The sequence below is a fragment of the Nerophis lumbriciformis genome, linkage group LG10 (assembly GCF_033978685.3).
Source record: "Nerophis lumbriciformis linkage group LG10, RoL_Nlum_v2.1, whole genome shotgun sequence".
NCBI lineage: Eukaryota > Metazoa > Chordata > Actinopteri > Syngnathiformes > Syngnathidae > Nerophis > Nerophis lumbriciformis.
In genome coordinates, this window is record NC_084557.2 from 37,897,991 (window position 1) to 37,923,098 (window position 25,108).

A 25,108-nucleotide genomic window follows, 5' to 3' on the forward strand; every position below is an offset into this window, starting at 1 on the left:
AAAATGTATGTCAAGTTGATCAACAGATTGTATTATTCTCCAGTGCAATAACAGTACTGAAATGAAGGCAAAAAGGGCATTAATGGGAGCTTTAAAAAAAAAAGAAGAAAAAAAGAAGTAACTAAATAGTTACTTTTCACAGTAACGCATTACTTTTTGGTGTAAGTAACTGAGTTAGTAACTGAGTTACTTTTGAAATAAAGTAACTAGTAAAGTAACTAGTTACTGGTTTTCAGTAACTAACCCAACACTGCTTGTTTGTAAAATGATTGTCTTGAATACTTGTCGCACCTACGTTCGGGGTCCAATTCCTAGTTACAGATTTCTCTTTAATTGTGCTTTTACTTAGAACATATTTCTTTTGAATAATGACACAAAGGTGAACATTTTTGTAAAACACTGGCAATAATAATAATAATGCCCATAATAGTAGGCATAATACAGTAGACTGCAAATAAATATAAATAAATGTAAAGATACATTTGGAAAACATATGTACAGTACATATATATTATTATGTACGTATCTGTTATATATGTATCGGGTGATCCTATAACGGTGAAAGAAGACACGGGAGACGGTAAGCCATTGCTCAAGTGCGTGTATTGAATTATGTCACACATACAAGGGTGCATTGCGGTATTTATAAATATTTTTTTTACGCTGTTAATACACAACTAAGTCTTTAATGATGACTCAAAAACTGAGCCTACATATCAACATGCAATTTTGTTTTGCATTTGTTTTCTTTAAATACATTGTCACATAATATTTTGAGAATAGCCTTGGATCCTCCTACTCTTTCCTCCTCCTTTTAACCCTACCCACTATAAGAGTCAATGGAATATGCTCCCCAGTCACTGGAATTCACCATAGTCACATCGTTTTGAAGCGATAACTGGGAGCGATAAAGCCTGTTGTTTAGAGAATCCACGGAATTGTCCAACACCTAGAATAGAAAAGAGACAGTTTAGATAAGTCCTGTAACATTGTACACTAATCTATCATCATTTAAAGGACATTAAGTTTTATGTATAGAGCGAAATGATAAATATACCAATAGTGCTTGGTGGCCTAGTGGTTTAAAGTCAAGAGACCAAGGGTTTGAATCACTGCTGGAACACCTTTGTATGGAGTTGACATGTTTTTCTCTGCAGAAGGGATTTCTGATTTGATAAGCCTTTGTATTTTATAAGGACTAGGGTTGTACGGTATACCGGTACAAGGATAGTACCACAATACTAATGAATCATATGCGGTACTACACCGCCTCCATAAAGTACCGGTCTCCCAGCCCCTGCACACTCGTCGTCGTCACGTCGTGTCTTTGCTGGTTTTACGAGCAACGCACAATCACAGAGTACTTACAAGCAGACACAGTGTGTAGACAAAAAAGGGAGAATGGACGCCAGTAAGAGGTGCTTTAAGACATGGCTAGGTAGCTAGCGGCTCAAGTCCATCCGCAGTCTGCAATCTTGTAGCTATTTCTAAATCACTAATCCCTCGCCTCCATGGCGACAAATAAAGTAAGTTTCTAACAAGTATCATCCCTGCACGACGAGGAATAGCTAAACATGCTTCACTACACACCGTAGCTCACCCGCGTCACAATGTAAACAAACGCCATGGGTGGATCTACACCTAACATCCACTGTAATGATACCAAGTACAGGAGCATATCTAGTCGATATGGTGACATCGATATTTTTTAGCATCACACAATCCTTTTTTTTTTGTTAAAAAAAAAAAAAAGTATATTATGTTTATAAACTTAGTAAATATGTCCCTGGACTTTGAATATGACCAATGTGTGATCCTGTAACTACTTGGTATCGGATTGATACCCACATTTGTGGAATCATCCAAAACCAATGTAAAGTATCAAACAAACAGAATAATACGTGATTATTACATTTTAACAGAAGTGTAGATAGAACATGTTAAAAGAGAAAGTTAGCAGATATTAACAGTAAATGAACAAGTATATTAATAATTCATTTTCTACCACTTGACCTTAATAATTTTGACAAAATAATAGAATGGACAATGACACAATATGTTACTGCATACGTCAGCAGCTAAATTAGGAGCCTTTGTTTGCTTACTTACTACTAAAAGACAAGTTGTCTTGTATGTTCACTATTTTATTTTAGGACAAACTTGCAATAGGAAACATGTGTTATTTTTTGTTCAAATAAAGCCAATAATGCCATTTTTTTGTGGTCCCCTTTAATTAGAAAAGTATCAAAAAGTACAGAAAAGTACCAAAATATTGGTATCGGTACAACACTAATGAGGACATTATTGGTGAAAAGTCAAATTTTTTAGGGGTTTTCATCCCAAAGAAGAAGGCGGTTTTCTGAACTGCTACCTGGCAGTTGTCTCATTTCCCAGGTGCAGAGTTGGGTGATTGGCCTGCAGAGAACGCTTGCTTCCTCAAAAGACTTGGCAAACTCCTACATTTTACCAAGATATCTCCAGGTTTAATCTAAACTTGCTGCACACTTGTGAGATGTCAGTATCACAGTCTGCACTGTGGTACTAGTAAACAAAAAGCATTCTGTTGAGGCTTGTTTGTTTGACGATCACCATGTCGAGCTGGTGCCAGTGCTTTGAGCGTGGGTGTCTCAAAGACAAAGTGTAGCTTTATCTGGAAGTAATGTGTTCCTTCATTGGCCTCTCAGTGCATCCAATTGATGAACAAAATATATATGTCCAAAAATTAAGTGAGTGCGGCTTTTATTAAGGTGCGCGCTATAGTCTGGAAATTGCGGTAGTTTATGGTCGACTTTCATCCGTAAAACATGCTCAAATGTGAATGACAATGTCTGCAAATTGTGGACAACAGAAACATCAGACAGTAAGGAATAATAATAATGATAATAACATCGCAGGTTTTGGTGTTGTTTGTTTTACAATGTACCTGTATGCACGCATGTATGTGAATTGGTCACATGTGTTAACTATAAGCATGCCCGTAGATAGACCACACTTTAGGTTAGTATATCTTAAATACAAAAGCATAAATCAACACTTTATGAATAAAGAATATATATAAAATACCTTTAATAGACATTTTCTTTACACAATATTTCACAAAAGTGAGAGCAATTGTTTTACTACAGTACATCTTTTCAAGGGAGAATACTACAAATGAAGCTTGACTATACTATAGTTGTCGTCAGCGTACAGCTGGTATACAAAGGGTCTTTTTCATAGTAATGTCCTTTAAGATTAGCACGGTTTAATTAAATTAAATTACACTTTTAATTTAATTTAATTTATTCTCCAAATGAATAAAAACATTAACCAGTCTGCGCTGTTCTTGTACAAATGGAACAGGTATGAGCTTGTAGTGTAGATCGCAACCAAACAGTTACTATATATTTTTTATTAATAACTTTTTCTTCATCAAATTTCCCTATTATAATTACAGTGGAAAGGTCACATAAATTTAAAGCACCTTTCACTTTTCCTGGCAATTTTATTGCAACAAACACCAAAAAAAAACAACTTTCCATTGCAATTTTTGGTAACAATCCCTGCAAATTCAGGCATCTCTAAAAAGTTCCACAATGTTTAAATTGTTTAACTGAAGTTGAAAATGCGGCATATTTGTTAGATTTCTTGAAATCCTATGATTTTTGGGGTTAGGGTTACAAAGAACACTTGATACTGATTACAATTCATAAAATTACAAGGGGATGTAATGCTGATTAAAAGAATATGCCTTTAAACATTGCAATTGTTTAAAAAATGCTGCTGCGAACAATCACAAAAAAAAGCCTGCAAAATTTTAATTCTACTAATGGCAATTTATAAGCATTAACAGAACAGAGAAATATTCTACCAAGTATTTTGTTATTTTTGTTTGTTCTTAACATCAATTAAACCATTTCCGAATCTATGGTTTCCTCATATGTGTCTTTTATAGATGAACTTACCTCTTCAAATTTCTTGGCCTTGTACAAATCTGCTCCCTTCAGGAAGTTGAGCAGTATGATGTCACACAGGACAGTACCCTATATGATAATAACTTGTTTTAGTAATGATGAGGAACAGGGTGATATAAATACAGGGCTCTAGATGTAAAGGAGCCTTAATACTTGGATCAACAGATGTCATTCATCCCTGCTGACCACACACACACACACAGACACATGCACACACATATGGAGCAAGAGCACTGCCAGTAAAATTTGGTACCGAAAAAAAAAAATCACATTTGATGGCACCAAAACAAGTTTTGGCAACAGATAAATAATTTTTTTTTAAAAATACAATATTTTTGGTGGATATTTTTTGGAATCATGACATGCATATTCATATTTTTGTACACTTTTTATTTTTGTGTGTGTTTCAAAGGTTATGTTCAACTTTTGTTTTTCCACATCCGCTTCTCCTTTTTTACGGTTTTGTTTCTTTTTTTTCCAGTTTTGCTTGTTAATTTTACGGTTTCAAACTAATGGCAGTGATTTGACATGGGTGGGTGCCTGAGGGCAAGGCTTACAACAGCCGGAAACAGTTTTAGACTTGGGCTCGCAGGTAAAACACCGTCGAAGAAGACGGGAGGACTGAGGGGCTCGAAATCAAGTTTTAAAAAAGCTTCAAAATGTTATGAAGCAAAAGTTGTTTTTTATATTAATTATAAGTAGGCCTACGTGTGTTGCTTTAGGCAGATGTATCTCCTGCTCAGAGAGAAATTGTGTATTTTTAGACATAATATAGTGAACTACTTTTGTTAATTTTTGACTACTTATCTAATTTGGAAAGCACTCTGATCAACTTCGTTACTTTCAAAATTAGTTTTACATATTATGCAGTAGATTTTTCAGCACTATGAGGCTGTAAAAATACCTTTACTATTTATTGACTATTTAACATTGATTTTAAAGCTAGAATTCATTTGTAATAGTTATGCTACGGATTATGAAAGATTTATTATTTGATTGCTTTATTTGCTACGTTTTTTAATAAAAGGTAATATGGCAGTCAACAATCAGCTTTGCTCACAGGATGATCATGTTCTGTAGTTGGAGGTCCCCTCAAAAAATCCTGATGTTTCAGAAAGGCAGAAGTTTTCTTTGTCTTTCTTGTTGAAATAAATACAGCAACATTGCAAAGTGCGACTAACCTATTATTCTTAAAGATTATAATAGAAACATCTCCTCTAAAAGTCCAGCCGAGTTTTCGAATTAATTTGAAATAATCCCTCAGCTCTACAATATAGCAGTTGATTATTTAAAAAAAAAAATTGTAAAAGGTTGTACTTTTAAATGTAAATGTAAATATTATGTGGAGTATAATTTAACATAACTGAATGTATTCCCCTAATTGGCTCCAGCACCCCCGCGACCCCAAAAGAGACAAGCGGTAGAAAATGGATGGATGGATGTAATATTTGCAATTAAAGGTGCCATATGTAATAATGTGGCCAGAAATGGTACTGCAATCACGGTCAACATTCTGTAGGCCCCTCCCACTCTCCCTGACTGAGGTTGCCAGATACGCAGCCGAATCCGAATCTTACTCCAAGGAACTTCAAATGGCAATCGACGAGTTCTACGCTGTAGGTTTCTTTTGTTAATGCTTCTTGCAAGATGGTTTACTAAGTAATTATGCCACATTTTACTGATGTTGATCAGCCAAATGTATCTGTAAAGTTACGCAGCAATATTTTAGTCGGGAGTCGGGACAGATTGTTGGCATTACCCTGCTAAAATGTCTAGTTTGACCGCACCATCAAATCAATTTTATATTATAATATATAATAAATTGCATAGGCCTACATTGATGGCAAGCCAAGGCCACAGTAAAATTACCGCCACATTTCGTTCAGATTAGATTAGTTTATTTCAAAGGGGACAATGCAATTTCATAAAACACATGACTACACATGGTTAAAAAAGTCCCCTGGCCATGATGTAAAAAAAGGCAGTAAAATTACAATTTAAAAGCAAAAGAAAAAAAGCACACAATACATATACAATATGATAAAAAATATATTACAACATCACAACATTCACAAATTTATCTTAGCATCAAAACAGGCTCATCTTTTAGTGCTGGCAGCTATAGGCCACATTTTCCATTTTTTTGTGAAGGCCTTGTAAATTGTGACCAGTTTAACCTCCTCAGGTACTGAGTTCCATACATAACTCCATGTAGCATACAACCTGACACACTGCATTCTCTTCCATGTACACACATCAAAAGAGCATCATACACAAATACAAATAGACCGAGTAGACATTGAAAGGGTAAAAGAAACTAGATTTTTGGGTGTAATAATAGATGATAATATTAACTGGACATCTCATATATAACATAAACAACATAAGGTGGCAAGAAATATTTCAATAATGAACAAAGCAATATATGTTTTGGACCTAGAATCACTCCATATTCTCTACTGTTCGCTAGTGTTACCATATCTGAGTTATTGTGCAGAAATATGGGGAAATAACTACAAACGTGCACTTCATTCATTAACAGTGTTACAAAAAAGATCAGTTAGACTGATACACAATGTTGGATATAGAGAACATAAAAACACTTATTTATCGAATCAAAAATATTGAAATTCAACGATTTGGTAAAATTGCAAACTGCTAAAATTATGTACAAAGCAAACTATAACCTGCTACCCAAGAATGTACAACAATTCTTCTCAACTAAAGAGGAGAAATATAACCTGAGAGGAAAAACTAACTAAAAACATTCGTATGCACGTACAACATTTAAGACCTTTAGCATATCAGTGCATACTTGCCAACCCTCCCGAATTTTCCGGGAGACTCCCGAATTTTCCGGGAGACCCCCGAATTTCAGCGCCTCTCCCGAAAACCTCCCGGGACGAATATTCTCCCCAAAATCTCCCGATTTCCAGCCGGAGCTGGATGCGGACCTGAGTGACGTGTCGACAGCCTGTTTTCACATCCGCTTTCCCACGATATAAACAGTGTGCCTGCCCAATCACGTTATGACATCTACGGCTTTTAGAGAGTGCACAACTGCGCACACAACAAGGAGACGAAGCAGAAGAACAAAGAAGATATACTCACTCACGAACGGTCAGCGAAGCACAAGGTAGCGGCAGCGCAGCACAGCCCAGTATTATGGGCCACCTCGCTAAATGGAGTCCCGAGGGTGTAACTTATGCCGAGACAAAGATGGCTATGCTGATAGCTGGAACCAACATCCCGTTCTCATTTGCGGGTGTCTTCAACAAATCCGTGAAGGATTGTTCCTGGATTCAGAGATCGCTCGCCAGTACGCAAATGGCAGAACAAAGGCTACTCAAATAGTGAAAGGTATGTGGTTTTTTTTTGGTTTTTTTTAGTAAGCAGCAAGCTGTGCTCCTGGCTGCAAAGCATTGCACTTTCAAGTACAACAATGAGTAGATGAGTGTTATGTGTGTGTATATGTGTAAATAAATGAACACTGAAATTCAAGTATTTCTTTTATTTATCTATATATAAATAATAAAATAAATATATATATATATATATATATATATATATATATATATATATATATATATATATATATATATATATATATATATATATAGCTAGAACTCACCAAAAGTCAAGTATTTCATATATATATATATATATGAAATACTTGACTTTTGGTGAGTTCTAGCTGTAAATATACTCCTCCCCTCTTAACCACGCCCCCAACCATGCCCCCGCCCCACCTCCGACCACGCCCCCACCCCATCTCCCGAATTCGTTGGTCTCAAGGTTGGCAAGTATGTATCAGTATGTGGAATTAAACTATAGAATGGATTAAGTAAATACGTTATACAATGTACTGATATGATCCAGTTTAAAATGTTGTTAAAATTAATAGTCCTTACAAGGAAGAAGAATTATGAGAAATACCTTCAACCTTAATGAAAACGGGATATTGTGTTACAAAAAGAAGACGCTTTGAAGTGGGAAAGGGGTAGGATTAAAAAAGCTTTGCTTCTTCGTACTCCTTTTCAGACATGATGTAAAGAGAAATTATATGAAATTATGTGTGATGTATTATACTGTAAGTGTGTTCATGTTCAAAATAAACTAAACTCCATCAATTAATCAATCACCATCTTTCAGTGCAGAGTACGATTCTATGAGCCAACCCACATTACGCATAAATTATATAGCCTACTACCATGTCAATACAAAAAGTAGAAAATCATTACATGTAATGCGTTATATTGTGCTAAGCAAATACCACCCCATGTGTGTTTGATGCACGTACAGTATCAGAAACCGCAATTAGCCGTGCTAATGTTGGCACACTTTCATCAGTGTATCAGCATATTGAGAACGAAATAGACACTGACACCACGTAGGTTTTATTTGTCCAAAATATATGTTGCCCTGTCCGTTGGATGACACATCAACATACAGGCTAACGGGCATATATTTCCCCGTTAGCCTATATGTTGGACAATATATATGTCCATTACCATTTATTACAAGTAATAAGAAAACGCGAATGCCTTTCTTACCTATCAAGGAGGAAATTAGCAAATTTGGCGTCAGATTAAAAAATATTCTCCACCTTCAATCGTCTCCATCTTTCAAAGGCACCCCCGAAAAAAATCCTCATTTTGTTTCTGGCTTTGTCATGAATAAATTGAGACTCGTAACTGTTGTGATTAGCTATACATGAGAAGTGTTATAGACTAATCTTGATAATAACTGGACGTAGAAAACTCTTATTTCTCAGTTTAGCCCGGGAGCTTTGTTTATTTATTTTTTTACCTCTTGCTCGAACACCGGCACTTCCCACTAGCTCTGGTTAGTGAAGCGCAATACATCCTGTTACAGCAGTAAGGATACAGACTTTTACAAAAAAGGTTTAAGCAGTAAACATTACATCTCCCTTCAACAAAATAAGATTTGTATATGGAGATCAATGGCATGCAGAAAATCTGAGGCACTTAAACACAATTCTGAGCCACAATATTTGAGTCATAGTATACTGTAAATCTTTAGCAGTGCAAATAACACCGGCACACCATATAGCATCAGTATACTCAAAAGTGCTGCAGTATTTAATTGTGTTACTTCTGGAACAAAATTAACAGCAGTGAACATTTGCTTTCGATAGATCGACAGGTCCTGAGCTACTCCTGTGAATGTTAAAATAACTCGACAAGGGAATCACTCTGTATCGACAGTAGATAAGCTGGTGAACATCTCAACTAATCTCAGCTAATACAGTGCAATGCTACAAATCAGGTTCTTTTCTTCTTGTCTTTCCAATCTTTTCTTTTTTTTTCTTTTTAGTTTTAGGGCAGTGATCCGCCTACACCCTTTACAATGAATTATAAATCGAGGAGCTTTGTTTATTTATTTCTTTACCTCTTGCTCGAACACAGGCACTTCCCCCTACCTCCGGTTAGTGAAGTGCAATACATCCTGTTACAGCAGTAAAGATACAGACTTTCACAATAAAGGTTTAAGCAGTAAACATTACAGTAACAACGGCTTTTAGATTTGTAGATTGTAATGTTTACGGCTGAAACCTTTATTGTGAAAGCCTGTTCCTTACTGCTGTAACCCGGATGTATTGCACTTCACTAACCGGAGGTGGAGGAGATGCCGGTGTTCGACCAAGAGGTAAAATAAATAAAGAGCTCCCGGGCTAAACTGAGAATTAAGTGTCCAGTTAATATCAAGATTAGCCTATAATACTTATCGTGTATAGCTAATCACAACATGGTGTCAGAGTGATAGTAATAAGACGACGGACCCGCGAGAAAAAAGTAAACTCGTCGAAAAAAAAAAAAAAAAGGCGGGGAAGAAGTCAACAATGGAAGCGTTTGGCGTACCTACCCCGAAGATGGACTGGGATTCATCTAATCTACCAGATGCGTGGCGGAGATTCAAGCAACATGCACAACTCATGTTCACAGGACCGCTCAAGCAGAGAGCAGAAGAGGAAAAATGCAGCTTTCTTCTGCTGTGGATCGGCGACAAAGGACGGGACATCAGCAACACGTGGACACTGACTGAAGATGAAGCTAAGTTGCTAAAAACATACTACGACAGATTCTCAGAATACCTCACCCCTAAAGCAAATCCTATATTTGCAAGATATAAATTCCAGGAGAAGACGCAAGGAAACTGTGAGTCATTTGAGCACTTTGTGACAGATCTCAAGCTACTAGTTAAAGACTGTAACTACACAAACAGTGATGAGATGGTCAGGGACCGTATAATTTTCGCTACCAACTCACCCAGAGTGCGTGAAAAATTACTCAGCCAGGGGCCGGAGCTCACACTCGAAAAAACGATCGATATAGCCCGCTCCCATGAGCTATCACAAGTGCAGCTAAAGGCTATGGCTAACTGTAGCCACGAAGTACACGCAATCCACCGCAAACCTGGAAGGCCAAATTTCATAAAGGGAGCTAGCAGGCACCATGACAGCCCAAAAGTGCATGAATATGCCTGCAGCAAGTGTGGAGGACACCACAATAAATTAACAGAGTGCCCAGCAAAAGGTAAACAATGTTTAAAGTGTCGAAAATTCAATCACTATGCAAAAGTGTGCAAAACTAAGTCCCACACCCCAGGTAGAACAGTGCACAGAGAAATCCACACAGTTGGTGAAGATAATGAAGATGATAGCTCAGAGCTATTTGTGGACACTGTTACTACAGAGAAAGAAGATGAGGAAAGTGCATATGCAGCCATTGGATTGGGGCCACAGAACAGAAAATTGACTTTTAAGCTAGACACTGGGGCACAAGCAAGTGTGATACCAGCCAAAGACTTTAATGCACTAATGCCCAGTACACAATTAATGACTGCTGACCGTAAGTTAACAGGCTACGGCGGACATGCGTTGGAAGTGAACGGCTACTGCAAAATAGCAAGTACATACAAAGCTAAGTCAACCACAGAAAAGTTCTACATAGTGAACTGTAAAGGCCCACCCATCCTAGGCTACAAAGCCTGCAAGGCCCTGGGACTCATCAAAGTAGTGTACGCAGTCGACAGTGACGAAGTGAACAGCACCCAGTCAGACCACATCCTAAGTGAGTACTCAGATGTTTTTAATGGCATCGGCACATTCCCAGGTGAATGCAATTTCAGAATAGACCCCAAAGTAGCACCAGTTGTCTGCCCACCACGGAGGGTACCATTTGCTCTTAAAGACCGTCTAAAAATAGAGCTAGACAACATGGAAAGGGACAGAATAATATGCAAGGTGACAGAGCCCACCCAGTGGGTTAATGCCCTAGTAGTGTGCGAAAAGCCCAAGACACGCAAACTCAGAGTGTGCCTAGACCCAAGACCCCTAAACAAGGCAATAATGAGGCCATATTACCCCCTACCCACACTGGAGGACGTGACATCCAAGTTAGCAGGGGCAAAGTATTTCAGCATCCCAGACGCAAGATCAGGGTATTGGGCAATCAAGTTAAGTGAGGAATCCTCACTGCTCACTACATTTAACACTACTTTCGGAAGATACCGTTTCCTCAGGCTGCCCTTCGGCATCGTGTCCACCCAGGACGGGTTCCAGAGGAGGGTGGATGAGACATACGAAGGCCTGAGAGGAGTAGCTGGCATCGTTGACGACATCGTCGTGTTTGGAAAAACAAAGCAGGAACACAACAGCAATCTCCGGGCCATGCTCGACCGCACCAGAGAGAGAGGAATACGCCTGAATCCAGATAAATGCCGCATTTGTGTTTCTGAGGTGAGCTACTTTGGCCATAAGCTCACAGCCAACGGTTTGAAACCAGACCCACTTAAGGTGAGAGCCATCAGAGACATGCCACCACCAACAAATGAGGCAGAGCTCGAAACCGTGCTAGGCATGGTCAACTACCTAGCGAGATTTGCACCCAACCTAGCTGAGGTGTGTGCACCACTCAGACTACTGCTAAGACAGGACACGGAGTTCATATGGGGCACTATTCATCATAATGCGTTTCAGAAGATGAAAGAGATCATCACAGCGGAGCCAGGGCCAGTGTTGGCTTACTTTGATCCTGAAAAAGAAGTGACACTGCAAGTGGACGCGTCAAAAAACGGCCTGGGTGCAACCATCATGCAGGAAGGAAGACCTGTAGCATATGCATCCAAGCTGCTCACCAGCACAGAGCAAAATTATGCCCAAATCGAGAAGGAGCTGTATGCAGTCCTGTATGGGTGTAAGAGGTTCCATGAGTACCTCTATGGGCGAAACATAACTGTGGAATCAGACCACAAACCGCTAGAGACCATTCTCCGAAAACCCCTAGCCCTTGCTCCACCCCGTTTACAGCGCATGATGCTTGCATTGCAAAAATACAGCATAACTCTCACCCACAGACCAGGCAAAGAGATCCCTGTAGCCGACACACTGTCGAGAAAATCCATGGATGAAGAGGACGAGTCTCTATCTGAGGCTATGGAGACACAAGTGCATACTGTCATTAGCACAGCCCCGGTGAGTACTGACAGGCTGGACAACATCAAAATGGAGACAGCTCAGGACGAGCAGCTCTCCAAGCTAAAGCAAGTCATCCGGTCAGGCTGGCCGGAGACACGAAAACGATGTCACCCACTCGTCAGCGATTACTGGAACCACCGTGACGAGATCACAGAAGCCGACGGGATCCTCCTAAAGGGTGAGAAAATAATAATTTCATACAAGCTCAGACCACACATGCTAAAATGCATCCACACAGGACATTTAGGAGTTGAGAAGAGCAAACACAGGGCAAGAGACATAATGTTTTGGCCTGGCATGGGTCAACAGATTGAGGAAACAGTCCAAAGATGTGACATATGCCAAACACATCGTAGTGCCAACACCAAAGAACCCATGCTCTCACATGACATTCCAGAGACCCCATGGGAGACTGTAGCAACAGATCTATTCACATGGAACTCTGAGAACTACATCATCATCTGTGACTACCTCAGCAGATACTTTGAAATTGAGCGCCTGCATAACATCACCACAGCCGCTGTCATTCACAAGATGAAGGCAGTGTTTTCGAGGCAAGGAATCGCCCGCCGAGTTGTCAGTGATAATGGGCCATGTTACAACTCAAGTGAATTCAAGCAGTTCGCAGAATCATGGGGTTTCCAGCACATCACCTCGAGCCCGCATTACCCGCAGAGCAATGGCTTGGCAGAAAAGACTGTTCAAACTGCAAAGCGAATCCTCACCAAGGCCAAAGAGGACAATAAAGACCCCTATCTCTGCTTTCTGGAGTATAGAAACACACCAGTTGACGGACTAAAATCCCCAGCCCAGATCCTGATGAGCCGCAGACTGCGCTCCATCCTGCCCACGACAACTCAACAACTCCAACCTCAGGTGACCCCCGAGGCTACTGTACGTGCAAGGAGAGAGAACTGCCAGCTGCACCAGAAACAACAGTACAACAGATCTACCAGACCGCTGTCAACGCTGCGCGCCGGAGCACCCATCCGTTTCCAGCAGGGCGATGGCACGTGGAAACCAGCGACAGTCATCCGACCAGCTGAGACACCACGGAGCTACCACATCGAGACCGGTGATGGACAGTCATTCAGACGCAACCGACGACACCTGCTAGACAACCACACACCCATCACACAGCAGCCAGAGGCCAGCGATGATGACTCCAACACTACACCAGAGGACCCAGGTGCGCAACATTATCACACCAGTTCGGTGTGTGAACCTGCTCACACCGAGCCTTGCCAACGCACAAGATATGTACGTGTCATAAGGCCGAGGCAAGTCCTCGACTTATAATTGATTGTAAAGGGTGTAGGCGGATCGCTGCCCTAAAAAAAGAAAAAAAAAAAAAAAGAAAAAGAAAAGATTGAAAAAAAAAAATGAAAAAAAAAAGAACCTGATTTGTAACATTGCACTGCATTAATAGATTACATGGTGAGATGTTCACTGCTGTTAATTTTGTTCCAGAAGTAACACACATAAATACTGCAGCACTTTTGGGTATACTGATGTTATATGGTGTACCGATGTTACTTGCACTGCTAAAGATTTACAGTATACTATGACTCAAATATTGTGGCTCAGAATTGTGTTTAAATGCCTCTGTTTTTTTTGCATGCCACTGATAATCCCCATATACACATCTTATTTTTGTTGAAGGGAGATGTAATGTTTACGGCTGAAACCTTTATTGTGAAAGCCTGTTCCTTACTGCTGTAACCCGGATGTATTGCACTTCACTAACCGGAGGTGGAGGAGATGCCGGTGTTCGATCAAGAGGTAAAATAAATAAAGAGCTCCCGGGCTAAACTGAGAATTAAGTGTCCAGTTAATATCAAGATTAGCCTATAATACTTATCGTGTATAGCTAATCACAACATAGATTTGACTGTCTGGCATGTTTAGTAACTTTACCAGTAGCCAAGTCAAGTCAAATCAAGTCAACTTTATTTATATAGCACGTTTTCAACAACTTTTAAATTGAACCAAAGTGCTTTACAGGTTAAAAAGCATTGAGCAAAAAAATAAACAAAAACAAAAACAAAAAAAAACAAAGAACATAAACAATGAATGTGCTGAACAAGATAGTGCAAATGCAAGGGGTCGAATAAAAAGTAAAAATTTGCAGAATAAAAATAATAATAATAAAAGTGCGACAAATTGAAAAAATAAAACTAAAGCGAAGGTGTGGGAGGGGGGGACTAGAAATGGTGGCCTAATGGGCGGACTCAGCTCAGGTCAAAGCCCAGCAAGAAGAGATATGTCTTAAGGAGGGTTTTGAAGACCCCCAGGCTCTGGGCTGACCTAATGTAGCAGTAGCTAGACGAAGGTTGCGGTGCGTAGTAAAGTTGACCATAAAAACCTTTGAAACAATAAAAAACAATAAAAGTGTACACAAATATGAATATATGAATAAAATATGTCATGATTCAAAAAAATATCCACCAAAAATAGGGTATTTTTCCAATTTCTTTGTATTTATTTGTTGCCAAAACAATTTTATTTTACAATGTCATTTTCTTTTCGATACCAATTATTTATTTTTATTTTTTTGCAAATATTTTTATTGAATTTTACAGTTACATTTCACAGTCATACTTTGCTCACGCAAAGCACACATCCACTCATACACACTCACATGCACACTTGAGCAGAGAGGTGCACTTAAACTTTAACAACTCAAAGTTTACAGTATAAACATTATTAGAAAAAAAAATACCCAGATATTGTATATATATCCATCCATCCCGCTCTGGCTCAGGATCAGCAGGCTATCCAGACCATAGCAAGATGGATGAACATTCCTCGGCATCAAGGATCCTCAGGAAGTGATCCCAAGATCACCTCCCAAGGACCTCTCCACCGTTCACACTTAAAAAAGAAAAGGAAAGTCACAGAAATTGATCAGATGCAAAACAATACAAAAAAAGTCACAATTTTTTTTTTTTTTATTAAAAATAAATAAACAAGTAAACCGTGGCAAAACCATATCAGAAGTAACAAAAAAAACAATACAAAAAAAATAAAATAATAATAGTGTAGGATCAATACAAAGAATAATAAAGATAATAAAAAAAAGGAATACAACTACAAAAAAGATGGCAGGTTTTTTTTTTGTAATTTCTTTTTTCTTTCTCATTTTTTTTCTTTAAATGTCTATAAGTTATGATTCAATATATGTCAGTAAAGGTTTCCAGGTTAGTTCCCATTTATTCATATTTGCAGAGTTTATAAATCTTATTTTTTCAAGAGTCATTACATTCACAAGTTCATTTAGCCAGTTCCTGAAGTTGGATGCAGATGGGGTTTTCCAGTCTTTGAGAATGAGTGGCCAAAACCGTCCCGAGCAGCAACACAGCTGTAATATATTTTGGAAGTTTTTGTGTTTCTGAAGACCACCCAAACAAGTTTGTATCCCTGTCAGGGACAAGTTTTCTCTGATATACCTCCAAGTAAAAAAAGAAAATGCTGGACCAAAATGATTGAATAATTGGACATTCCCAAAACGAATGAGACAGTGATCCTTCAGCCGATTTACATTTATCACAAAGTGGAGATGTATCAGGATAAAATTTGTGTAAGAAGACTTTGGAGTAGTAAAAACGATGAATCACTTTAAACCGTATGAGCCTAAGACTGCTGTTAATTGAGCAATTGTGAATTTGAGAGTGTCCGTTCCCAATGCAGTTTGGGTATTGTTGTTCTTAGTTCCTGTTCCCATGCTCTTTTAACGCTGTCTGCTGACGTCATAGGCATAATGAAACAGTTGGCAAATTTGGCGATAAATCACCCACTACTTGTGGGTGATTAATTTAGTAATTCTAAGAAAGGGTGTTTTTCATATACCAGCTGAGACTTTGAAATGTTTTCTTTAATAAATTGTTTTGCCTGCAAATAGCAAAACCAACTGAATTGAGACAAATTGAATTTGATTCGCAATTGCTCAAATGACGCAAGACTGTCCTCTACATACATGTCTTTTTGTTATGATCCGCTGCCCGGATCATATTTTTTGTTTACGTTTTCAAGATACTTGTGTTTTTGGTTAGTTTTGGACTCCTTTAGTACCTGTTTTGTACACCTGAGTTTGTTGCCATGGCTACTTATTATTTTCACCTGCCGCGTTTGTTCCCGACACGCACCTGTTTGTCATCACTGACATTATTATTTAAGCCTGTCCTCCCTGTCATTCGTTCTTGCTTCGTAGTTTGTTTTCATGCAACAGTTGACGACTTTTGTTCTGGCTCTGTACCTGTTAGCTTCCACGCTAAACTCCTTTTTTACCTTCTAGCTCCCATGCTAGCTCTTTTAGTTTTTGCCTTATGTGCTATGAGCACCCTTTTCTTTGTTCCAGTATAACTTATTTATTAAATAAATACTTTCTTACCTGCACGCTGTGTCTGACGCCCGTCTGCATTCCTGAGAGAACGAACCCCGCATCACAATGCGCCCCGGTCGTCACAGTACGAAGCTCCGCTGTTCTCCAGATGAGGAGATGAAATGGGGACCTGGAGGTGTTCTGGTCCCGATCGACTCCATCTGGCCCGGGGAGGTCCGCTCTCAGCCCGCTCGCACGCGTCAGCGAAGGCGGAAGTCGCACAAAACGGCTTCAGCTCGCGACAGAGACGCGCCACCCCCGCAATTGTTCCCTCCGGAACACAGCCAAGCAGCCCAGGATTCCCCTCCGCCGATGTTTGGTAATCCCATCACTCACTTTGCCAAACAGTTCACTGATTGGGCTGTCAGTCAGCTGGAGACCCGCGCGGATGGCGTCATCCCGTCCACTGGTGATGACGTCATAGACGAAGACATTTTTTTAAATTCAGTCACCTCTTTCTGTCAGCCGCCTCCAAATGACTTTAATTCAACAATTAAATACTATCAGGACATTTTTGTTAATTATAAGTCTAGTCAGTACCAGTCACATTCTGGTTTTCAAGCCCCACCCCCTATGGCTCAAGCTCCGCCCACTCCTCTGTTTTCTCCCTCCTGGTCGTCCCTACAGTCCACTATTGAAGAGCAGAATAGTCAATTTGGACAATCAAAAGGGGAGGAGCCTACCCACCTCCTCACCTCCTCCCTCCCACCCCTAAAGACTTTTCCAGACTGCACAAGACGCGTCTGGGATCCGCTTCTTGAGGGGGGGGGGCTAGGACTGGGTGCTTTGCTAGTGGGCGGGCACAGCTGCGCCCAGCCAAGCCCAAACCTCCATGCCGGCCTCCGCCACCAGACCTTCGGTATGCTAAGCCGCAACCCCCGGCCAGACCACCTCCGCCAAAGTCACGCCCAGCACCTGCTCCAAGGCTGGTTCTCGCTCCAGCACCGAATCCAAGTCTGGTTTCCACACCAGCACCGACTCCAAGTCTGGTTTCCGCACCAGCACCTGTTTCCACGGCAACGACAACGACAGCCTGGACGCCTGCCACTCTTACGCCACCATCAACCCTGGTGGTCCTGCAAACACCATCCTCTCCACCTCCTGCTCCATCGCTGCAAAGCACACGAGACCCCGCAGTGACCGACCAAGTAAAAAGGGCATTGCACCAACAGGCCAAACAACTTGGACAACAGGAGGAACAGTTTGGCGTTCTTGGGGCTTGCGTCAACGCCATGGCGGAACGCCAAGACGCCCGCCTTGACGCTTTGGAGAGACAGCTGGGAAGTATTCTCACCGCGCTGCAGGTGATGATTCCCCCTACGGCCAACCCAGCAGCCCAGCTGAGACATCCACCACTCGCAGATACTCCGTTGCCTGATTCGTCCTTGGCTCCGCCCACGCCGACAGACGAGCCGCCTGCTCCGCCTCTGGCTCCGCCTACGCCGACAGAGGAGCCGCCTGCTCCGCCTCTGGCTCCGCCCACGCCGACAGACGAGCCGCCTGCTCCGCCTCTGGCTCCGCCCACGCCGACAGACGAGCCGCCTGCTCCGCCTCTGGCTCCGCCCACGCCGACGGCGCCTCCTGCTTCCATGGCGACGACGCCTCCTGCTTCCACGGCGACGACGCCTCCTGTTTCCACGGCGACGACGACGCCTCCTGTTTCCACGGCGACGACGACGCTTCCTGCTTCCACGGCGACGACGACGCTTCCTGCTTCCACGGCGACGACGACGCTTCCTGTTCCCACGGCGACGACGACGCTTCCGGTTTCCACGGCGACGACGACGCTTCCTGTTTCCACGGCGACGACGACGCTTCCTGTTTCCACGGCGACGACGACGCTTCCTGTTTCCACGGCGACGACAACGCTTCCTCCTGCTTCCACGGCGACGACGACGCTTCCTCCTGCTTCCACGGCGACGACGACGCTTCCTCCTGCTTCCACGGCGACGACGACGCTTCCTCCTGCTTCCACGGCGAGGTCTGCTCTCTCCTCGTCGTCTCAGCGACCTCGGGTGTTCTGGCGGCGCAAGCGGCGCTCTCGGAGGTTAGAGTATGGACGCCAGTGGCACAAACAGCAGCGACACCCGAGACGTAGTCGCAGAACTCTCCGGCTGCTGAACTTCTGGCGCCACTCACGCCCACCTTCTCGACAACCACAAATGTGGCCTTTCCGTGGTCGCCCGCCTCGCCTCCGGCAGCGGCGTTCCATTCGCCGCCGCCACCTGACTCGTCCCCGGTGGATTCGGGGACATGTGACCTGGCGACCCTCCGCCAAATCCTCCCTCCACCCTCCCTTGACTCTTGAACTTTGTTATAGTTGGGGGGGTTTTACTTTTTCTAGGGGACATCTGGAATCTGTCCCTTAAGGGGGTACTGTTATGATCCGCTGCCCGGATCATATTTTTTGTTTACGTTTTCAAGATACTTGTGTTTTTGGTTAGTTTTGGACTCCTTGAGTACCTGTTTTGTACACCTGAGTTTGTTGCCATGGCTACTTATTATTTTCACCTGCCGCGTTTGTTCCCGACACGCACCTGTTTGTCATCACTGACATTATTATTTAAGCCTGTCCTCCCTGTCATTCGTTCTTGCTTCGTAGTTTGTTTTCATGCAACAGTTGACGACTTTTGTTCTGGCTCTGTACCTGTTAGCTTCCACGCTAAACTCCTTTTTTACCTTCTAGCTCCCATGCTAGCTCTTTTAGTTTTTGCCTTATGTGCTATGAGCACCCTTTTCTTTGTTCCAGTATAACTTATTTATTAAATACATACCTTCTTACCTGCACGCTGTGTCTGACGCCCGTCTGCATTCCTGAGAGAACGAACCCCGCATCACAATGCGCCCCGGTCGTCACACTTTTATGCATTTAATTCCATTTAAGTACCAGTTAAAAAATGTTCTGTCTGTTATCGATGGAATAAATGCATGATTGTGACACATAGTTACATTGGAAATATTCAATTGTTTTTTAATTTGAGAAAGCAACAGTTCCAATTTCAACCACAAGGGAGCAGAATTAAGTGATTCGTTCTTTGGGAACCCCATCTTCCAATAGGTCAATGCGTTCAGATTTGATGCCCAATAATAATTTTTGAACATTGGAAGACCTAGTCCCCCTTCCTTTGTAGATCTGAACAAGTGCTTTTTAGATATTCTGCGTTTTTTATATCCCCACACAAAATCTAGAACCAAAGATTCAAGTTTTTAGAAAAAATCTGCAGGAACTTAGAATTGGCACATTTTGAAAAAGATAGGTACATTTCGGCAGGGTAATCATTTTGATAGCATTCACTCTACCTAACATAGAGAGAGGTAGGGTCTTCCAATACTCTATACACACTTTCAGTTTCTCAAAGGTTTCAGTGAAGTTCAATTTTAGTAATGATTCATAATTTTTAGATATTTTTAAGCCGAGATAGGATATATAGTTTTCTGCAACTTTAACTGGGTTTTGACTGATCTTAACATTATCTCCTAGGAACATAAACTCGCTTTTGGACCAGTTTATTTTATAACCAGATATTCTACCAAAAGAGTCTACATATTCTAAAAGAAGTGGTAATGCAATTTCTGGCTCAATAAGTAACAAGTACATCATCTGCATAAAGTGAGATGAGACTCTCTGATGTGCCCACTGAAAATCCTTTAATATTAGAGTTCATTCTTAAGCCAATAGCCAGTGGTTCTAGGGCAAAATTGAAAAGTAAGGGCGAAAGGCAGTCGCCCTGTCTCACGCCGCGATGCAATTCAAAACTATCCGATATTATATTATTAGTTATGACATATGATTTTGGTGCAAAATAAATTATTTTAACCCATCCATCCATTTTCTACCGCTTATTCCCTTTTGGGGTCGCGGGGGGCGCTGGAGCCTATCTCAGCTACAAACGGCGGGGTACACCCTGGACAAGTCGCCACCTCATTGCAGGGCCAACACAGATAGACAGACAACATTCACACTCACATTCACACACTAGGGCCAATTTAGTGTTGCCAATCATTTTATAAAATGTTCTCCCAACCCAAATAATTTGAGAACATGAAATAGATAAGCCCACTCAATTGAATCAAAAGCTTTATGAGCATCCAGAGTCAGGACGGCTGCCTTTTTGTTTCCTATGCAGTCCGAGTACAACAAGTTCAATAATCTCCGTACATTGCCAAAAGAAGGTCTGTCCGGGATGAAACCGACCTGATCCGGATGGATAATTTTTGTTATGTGGTTGCTTAACCTTGTTGCGAGTACCTTAGTTAGAATCTTATGGTCTAGATTGAGCAGGGAGATAGGTCTATAATTGGCTGGATCGAGTGGATATTTTCCCTTTTTTTGGTATTATACATATATGAGCTTCATACAAGGAGGATTTTATTTTATTTTTTTCATAAAGAAATACAATCATGTGTGCTTACGGACTGTATCCCTGCATACTTATTTGATCTATATTGATATATAATGTATATATTGTGTTTTTTATGTTGATTGAATACAAAAAATAAATGTATTTATTTTTATTTTTTTATTTCTTGTGCAGCCCGGTACCAATCGGTCCACGGACCGGTACCGGGCCGTGGCCCGATGGTTGGGGACCACTGTTATAGGGGACAGTATTTCACTAAAAGCTTGATAAAACTCCAAATCCATCTGGACCAGGGCTTTTATTCACGGAGAAAGATTTCAGTGCTTTTAGCAGTTCTTCCGTTGAAATAGTATTGTTTAAAGAATTCTGGTGATTTGGACTCAGTTGAGGTAGGTTTAATGGAGTAAAAAAAATCATTTAAATCATTAACCGATATAGCCGAAATAGATTTATATAATTTTGAATAAAAGTATTTAAAGACATTGTTGATGTCCTGTAAATCTGTACATGTTTCACCTGTTTTTGAGCATATTTTGTGGATAGCAGCTTTAGCTTGATCTCCTTTGAGCTGTCTAGACAGAAGTGTTTGTGGTTGATCAGATATTTCAAAATGTTTTTGTTTATTTTTCAGTCAGAGTTTAGATACTTCCCCGTGAAGAAGAGAATTGTATTAATTTTTCAGTTTCAGCATCTTATTGTAGTCAGACTGCAAAAGAGAATTTATATGAATTTCTTCCATTTATTTTTCCAATTCTTTATGCCTTTTTCTTACTTCTCTTTGTTTTGAGCTTTCAAATTAAATGATATATCCCCTCACAGTAGCTTTAAGGGCTTCCCACAATGTAGAGTCTGAGATCTCTCCGTTATCATTCACCTTAATAAACTCTTGGATAATCTTGTTCATATACTCTTTAAAATCTTCATATTATAATAATTGTGGATTAAATCTCCATTTTTGTTTGGTTTTAAGGAGATCAATTTGGATCTGCAGACTCACAGGGCTGTGATCTGAGATGACTCTACTGTGGTACTCAGGATTACTGACATTGGAGAGAGCAGAGGCTTCCACTAAAAAGTAATCGATTCTTGTGTAAGAATTGTGTACAGCGGAGTAAAATGAATACTGCCTTTTATTACGATGTTTTGTTCTCCATATGTCTATAATATGTCTTGATCTCATAAGATTATTAATGGTTTTAGTTGAATTAGCAATTACATGAGATTTAGTAGACACTCTATCTAAAGTGGGATCCAAAAGGCAATTAAAATCACCACCAATGTAGATATAAGAGGAGCTATCATCAGGAAGTAGACCAAAGACTCTATGGTAAAAGTTTGAGTCATCGGTGTTTGGTCCATAGATATTCAAAAAAGTTACTGGGTAGGATGTAATATGACCATTTAATAAAATAAATATTCCGTTAGGGTCAATTATTTTTGATGTAAGTATGAAAGGCACATTTTTATGAAATAAAATGGCTACACCTCAAGCTTGTGAAGTAAAGGGTGCATGATAAACCTGAGATATCTAGCTAGCTTTAAGTTTGTGTTGGTTGTCTTTACAGAGATGTGTTTATTGTAAGAATAAAACATCTGCTTTTAATTAATTTAAGTATGAAAAAACCTTCCCTGCTTTAATATTTTTGGCTAAGCCCCTGACGTTCCATGAAATTAGTGTAATTTTTTTCTTATAAATTGACATTAAAGTTTTTTATGGTATTTTATCTTTACGTGAAAAAAAAACCTTTGTAATTGGCAAGTTGAAATATGATTGTGCACCTCTCTACTCCACATTCATGCTCAGATTCACACATACACAACATTCACACCCCATTGTTCCCCCTCCCTCTGTCCCCATCGTGTGTAGTTCAATATTTGGAGTAAAATCTCCATTGTGATGTTATCCATACGAAGTCGTGTTGGTCGATTCCCCAGTCCAAAAGTCCCCCACCCCCATCTTCAGGCGCAGGGCGCATGCTAGTAGTTGCATTCACTACTCCAAGCAATAGTTCAGCAGCGAAGTGTTTTCTTTTTTCCTGCGTCCTCCGGTGAAATAAACCTCAGTGAAAAAGTGTATTTCTGCTTTATGCTTATTATAAGCCTTGTATGGTAGAGAGGTTATTGATGATTAGCCACTAAGATGTTTTATAATGAAAGTCTTAGTGTCTGTAGGAGAGGTAAACACCTTTACCTGGTCGTTGTACTCCACATGCAGACAAGCTGGAAAACGTAGCATAAACTTGATTTCCTTCTCCCGCAGCATGTTCATTACCTCTCGAAAGGCCCGTCTTTGCGATGTCACCTCGGCAGTGTAGTCTGGAAACAGGAACACGCGCAGGTCTTTGTAGATCAGCTCCTGGCCGCGGCTCAGTTGAAGAAGTAGCTCCTTTTCCTGGTAGAAGTGTATTCTTTTGATGATGCTCCTGGGGCGCTTGCCGTCACCATAACAAGCGAGCGGGACACGGTGCACACAGGCGACCACCACTGGCTTGGAGAAGTTACTCGCTCCAAACAACTTTGGTATCAGGTCCGTAAGTCTTCCCTTTTCTTCTTGCTCTGGTATCCCTACTATTTTTATGTTATTACGTCTTGAGCGCCTTTCCAATTCGTCTATTTTAGCTGCCAATTTCTCATTGCTCTTCTGCGTTTCAGTCAGTTTTTGTTCGAGCGCTTCGACGCGGCGCTCGTGTTCGGAACCTTGCTGCTGCATGTCCTCCACTCTGTTGGTCAATGACGCCTGCTTGCTTGTAAGAGCCTCAAGCTTTTCCTCAAGCATGTCAAAACGTTTGTTCATAGACTCGAGTATCTTATCCAGCAACTTCTCTAAAGTTGATGACGCCATCTCAGCGCCAGCCTCGAGCTCGTTTACGGCCACAGGTGACTCTGATTGCTTCCCTCTTCATGTCTTGGGCATAATAATTGTTATCTATGTTTTGACAGAGTATAACTCACCCAGAGTGATAGGCATGCATATAGTTGGCCAAGCGTTGTCAGTTTTAATTTAAAAAAAAAAGCAGAATTTGAATTAAATCTTACAGTTTTCACCAGAGTTACCGCAGAGGCAAACTACTTCTTGTGCATCTTAGCCACGCCTATTTTCTGCAGGATACCAATTCTTATTGGCAGTGTTTTGGCTCAACAGACACACACAAACACGCACACACACACACACAAACACGTGTCAACCCTACTAACAGGGGACTATCAGGCTGGAAGTACTCTTTTCTCTTCTAACTTGAAAGGTGTGAAAAACTCAACCGGTTGTCTTGACTCTCATCAACCATCATCTTCTTCATGTTCAGCAGCAGAGTTGAATCAGCAACAGATCTTTCTGGTGGATTTGGGCTCTGGAGAGTCCCTTGGCTTGTGTCCTGTTTATACTACTACAATGTAAGATGCGATTGACGGCTGAAGTTATTAAAAAGGGCTCTTAAAATATATATAAAATGTCACATTCCAGCAGAGCCACTGCAGAACACCTCCTTCATCGTCCCTGCTCAGCAAACCTTATGATTATTTTTTAAGGAAATTGCCAAGAGGGGACTTGCACCCTTGAGCAAAAATAAAATAAAATAGTGGCCCTCCATATACAGCAGTGGGAGTTTATGTACCCTTTTTTTTACCGAATTAGTGTTTAATTGATTAAATTTGTTTCTTGGAGCTAAAAAGGTCCTTACTTAGTTTATACAGACTGACATGACGACAAAATTAAATATGTATAATCAAAACCAGCAATGTCAAAGTGTTGTACTTACATCAATATAAACAATCAAAACCATCAAAGACAATGTCATTTCAATTAACTTTAATGCAATTGCATCTTCATTATAAATGTATAAGATTACATCTTATTTGTTGTTTTGCTTTGGAGAAAAAAACAAAACATTGGGTTTATACAGAATGAGTCCTCTGT

General features: G+C 40.7%; 1 protein-coding gene across 1 annotated transcript in view; it reads right to left on the reverse strand.

The window, feature by feature from the left end:
- Positions 1–643: 643 nt before the first annotated feature.
- LOC133612319 (P2X purinoceptor 3-like) overlaps positions 644–25,108 on the reverse strand; it is a 107,832-nt gene continuing 83,367 nt past the window's right edge. Inside the window, exons 11-12 of the mRNA XM_061969627.1 lie at positions 3,945–4,022; positions 644–949 (exon numbers count right to left, since the gene is read on the reverse strand). Of these exons, the coding sequence (XP_061825611.1) occupies positions 821–949; positions 3,945–4,022 (207 nt within the window). The 3' untranslated portion in view covers positions 644–820. The remainder of the gene's footprint in view (positions 950–3,944; positions 4,023–25,108) is intronic.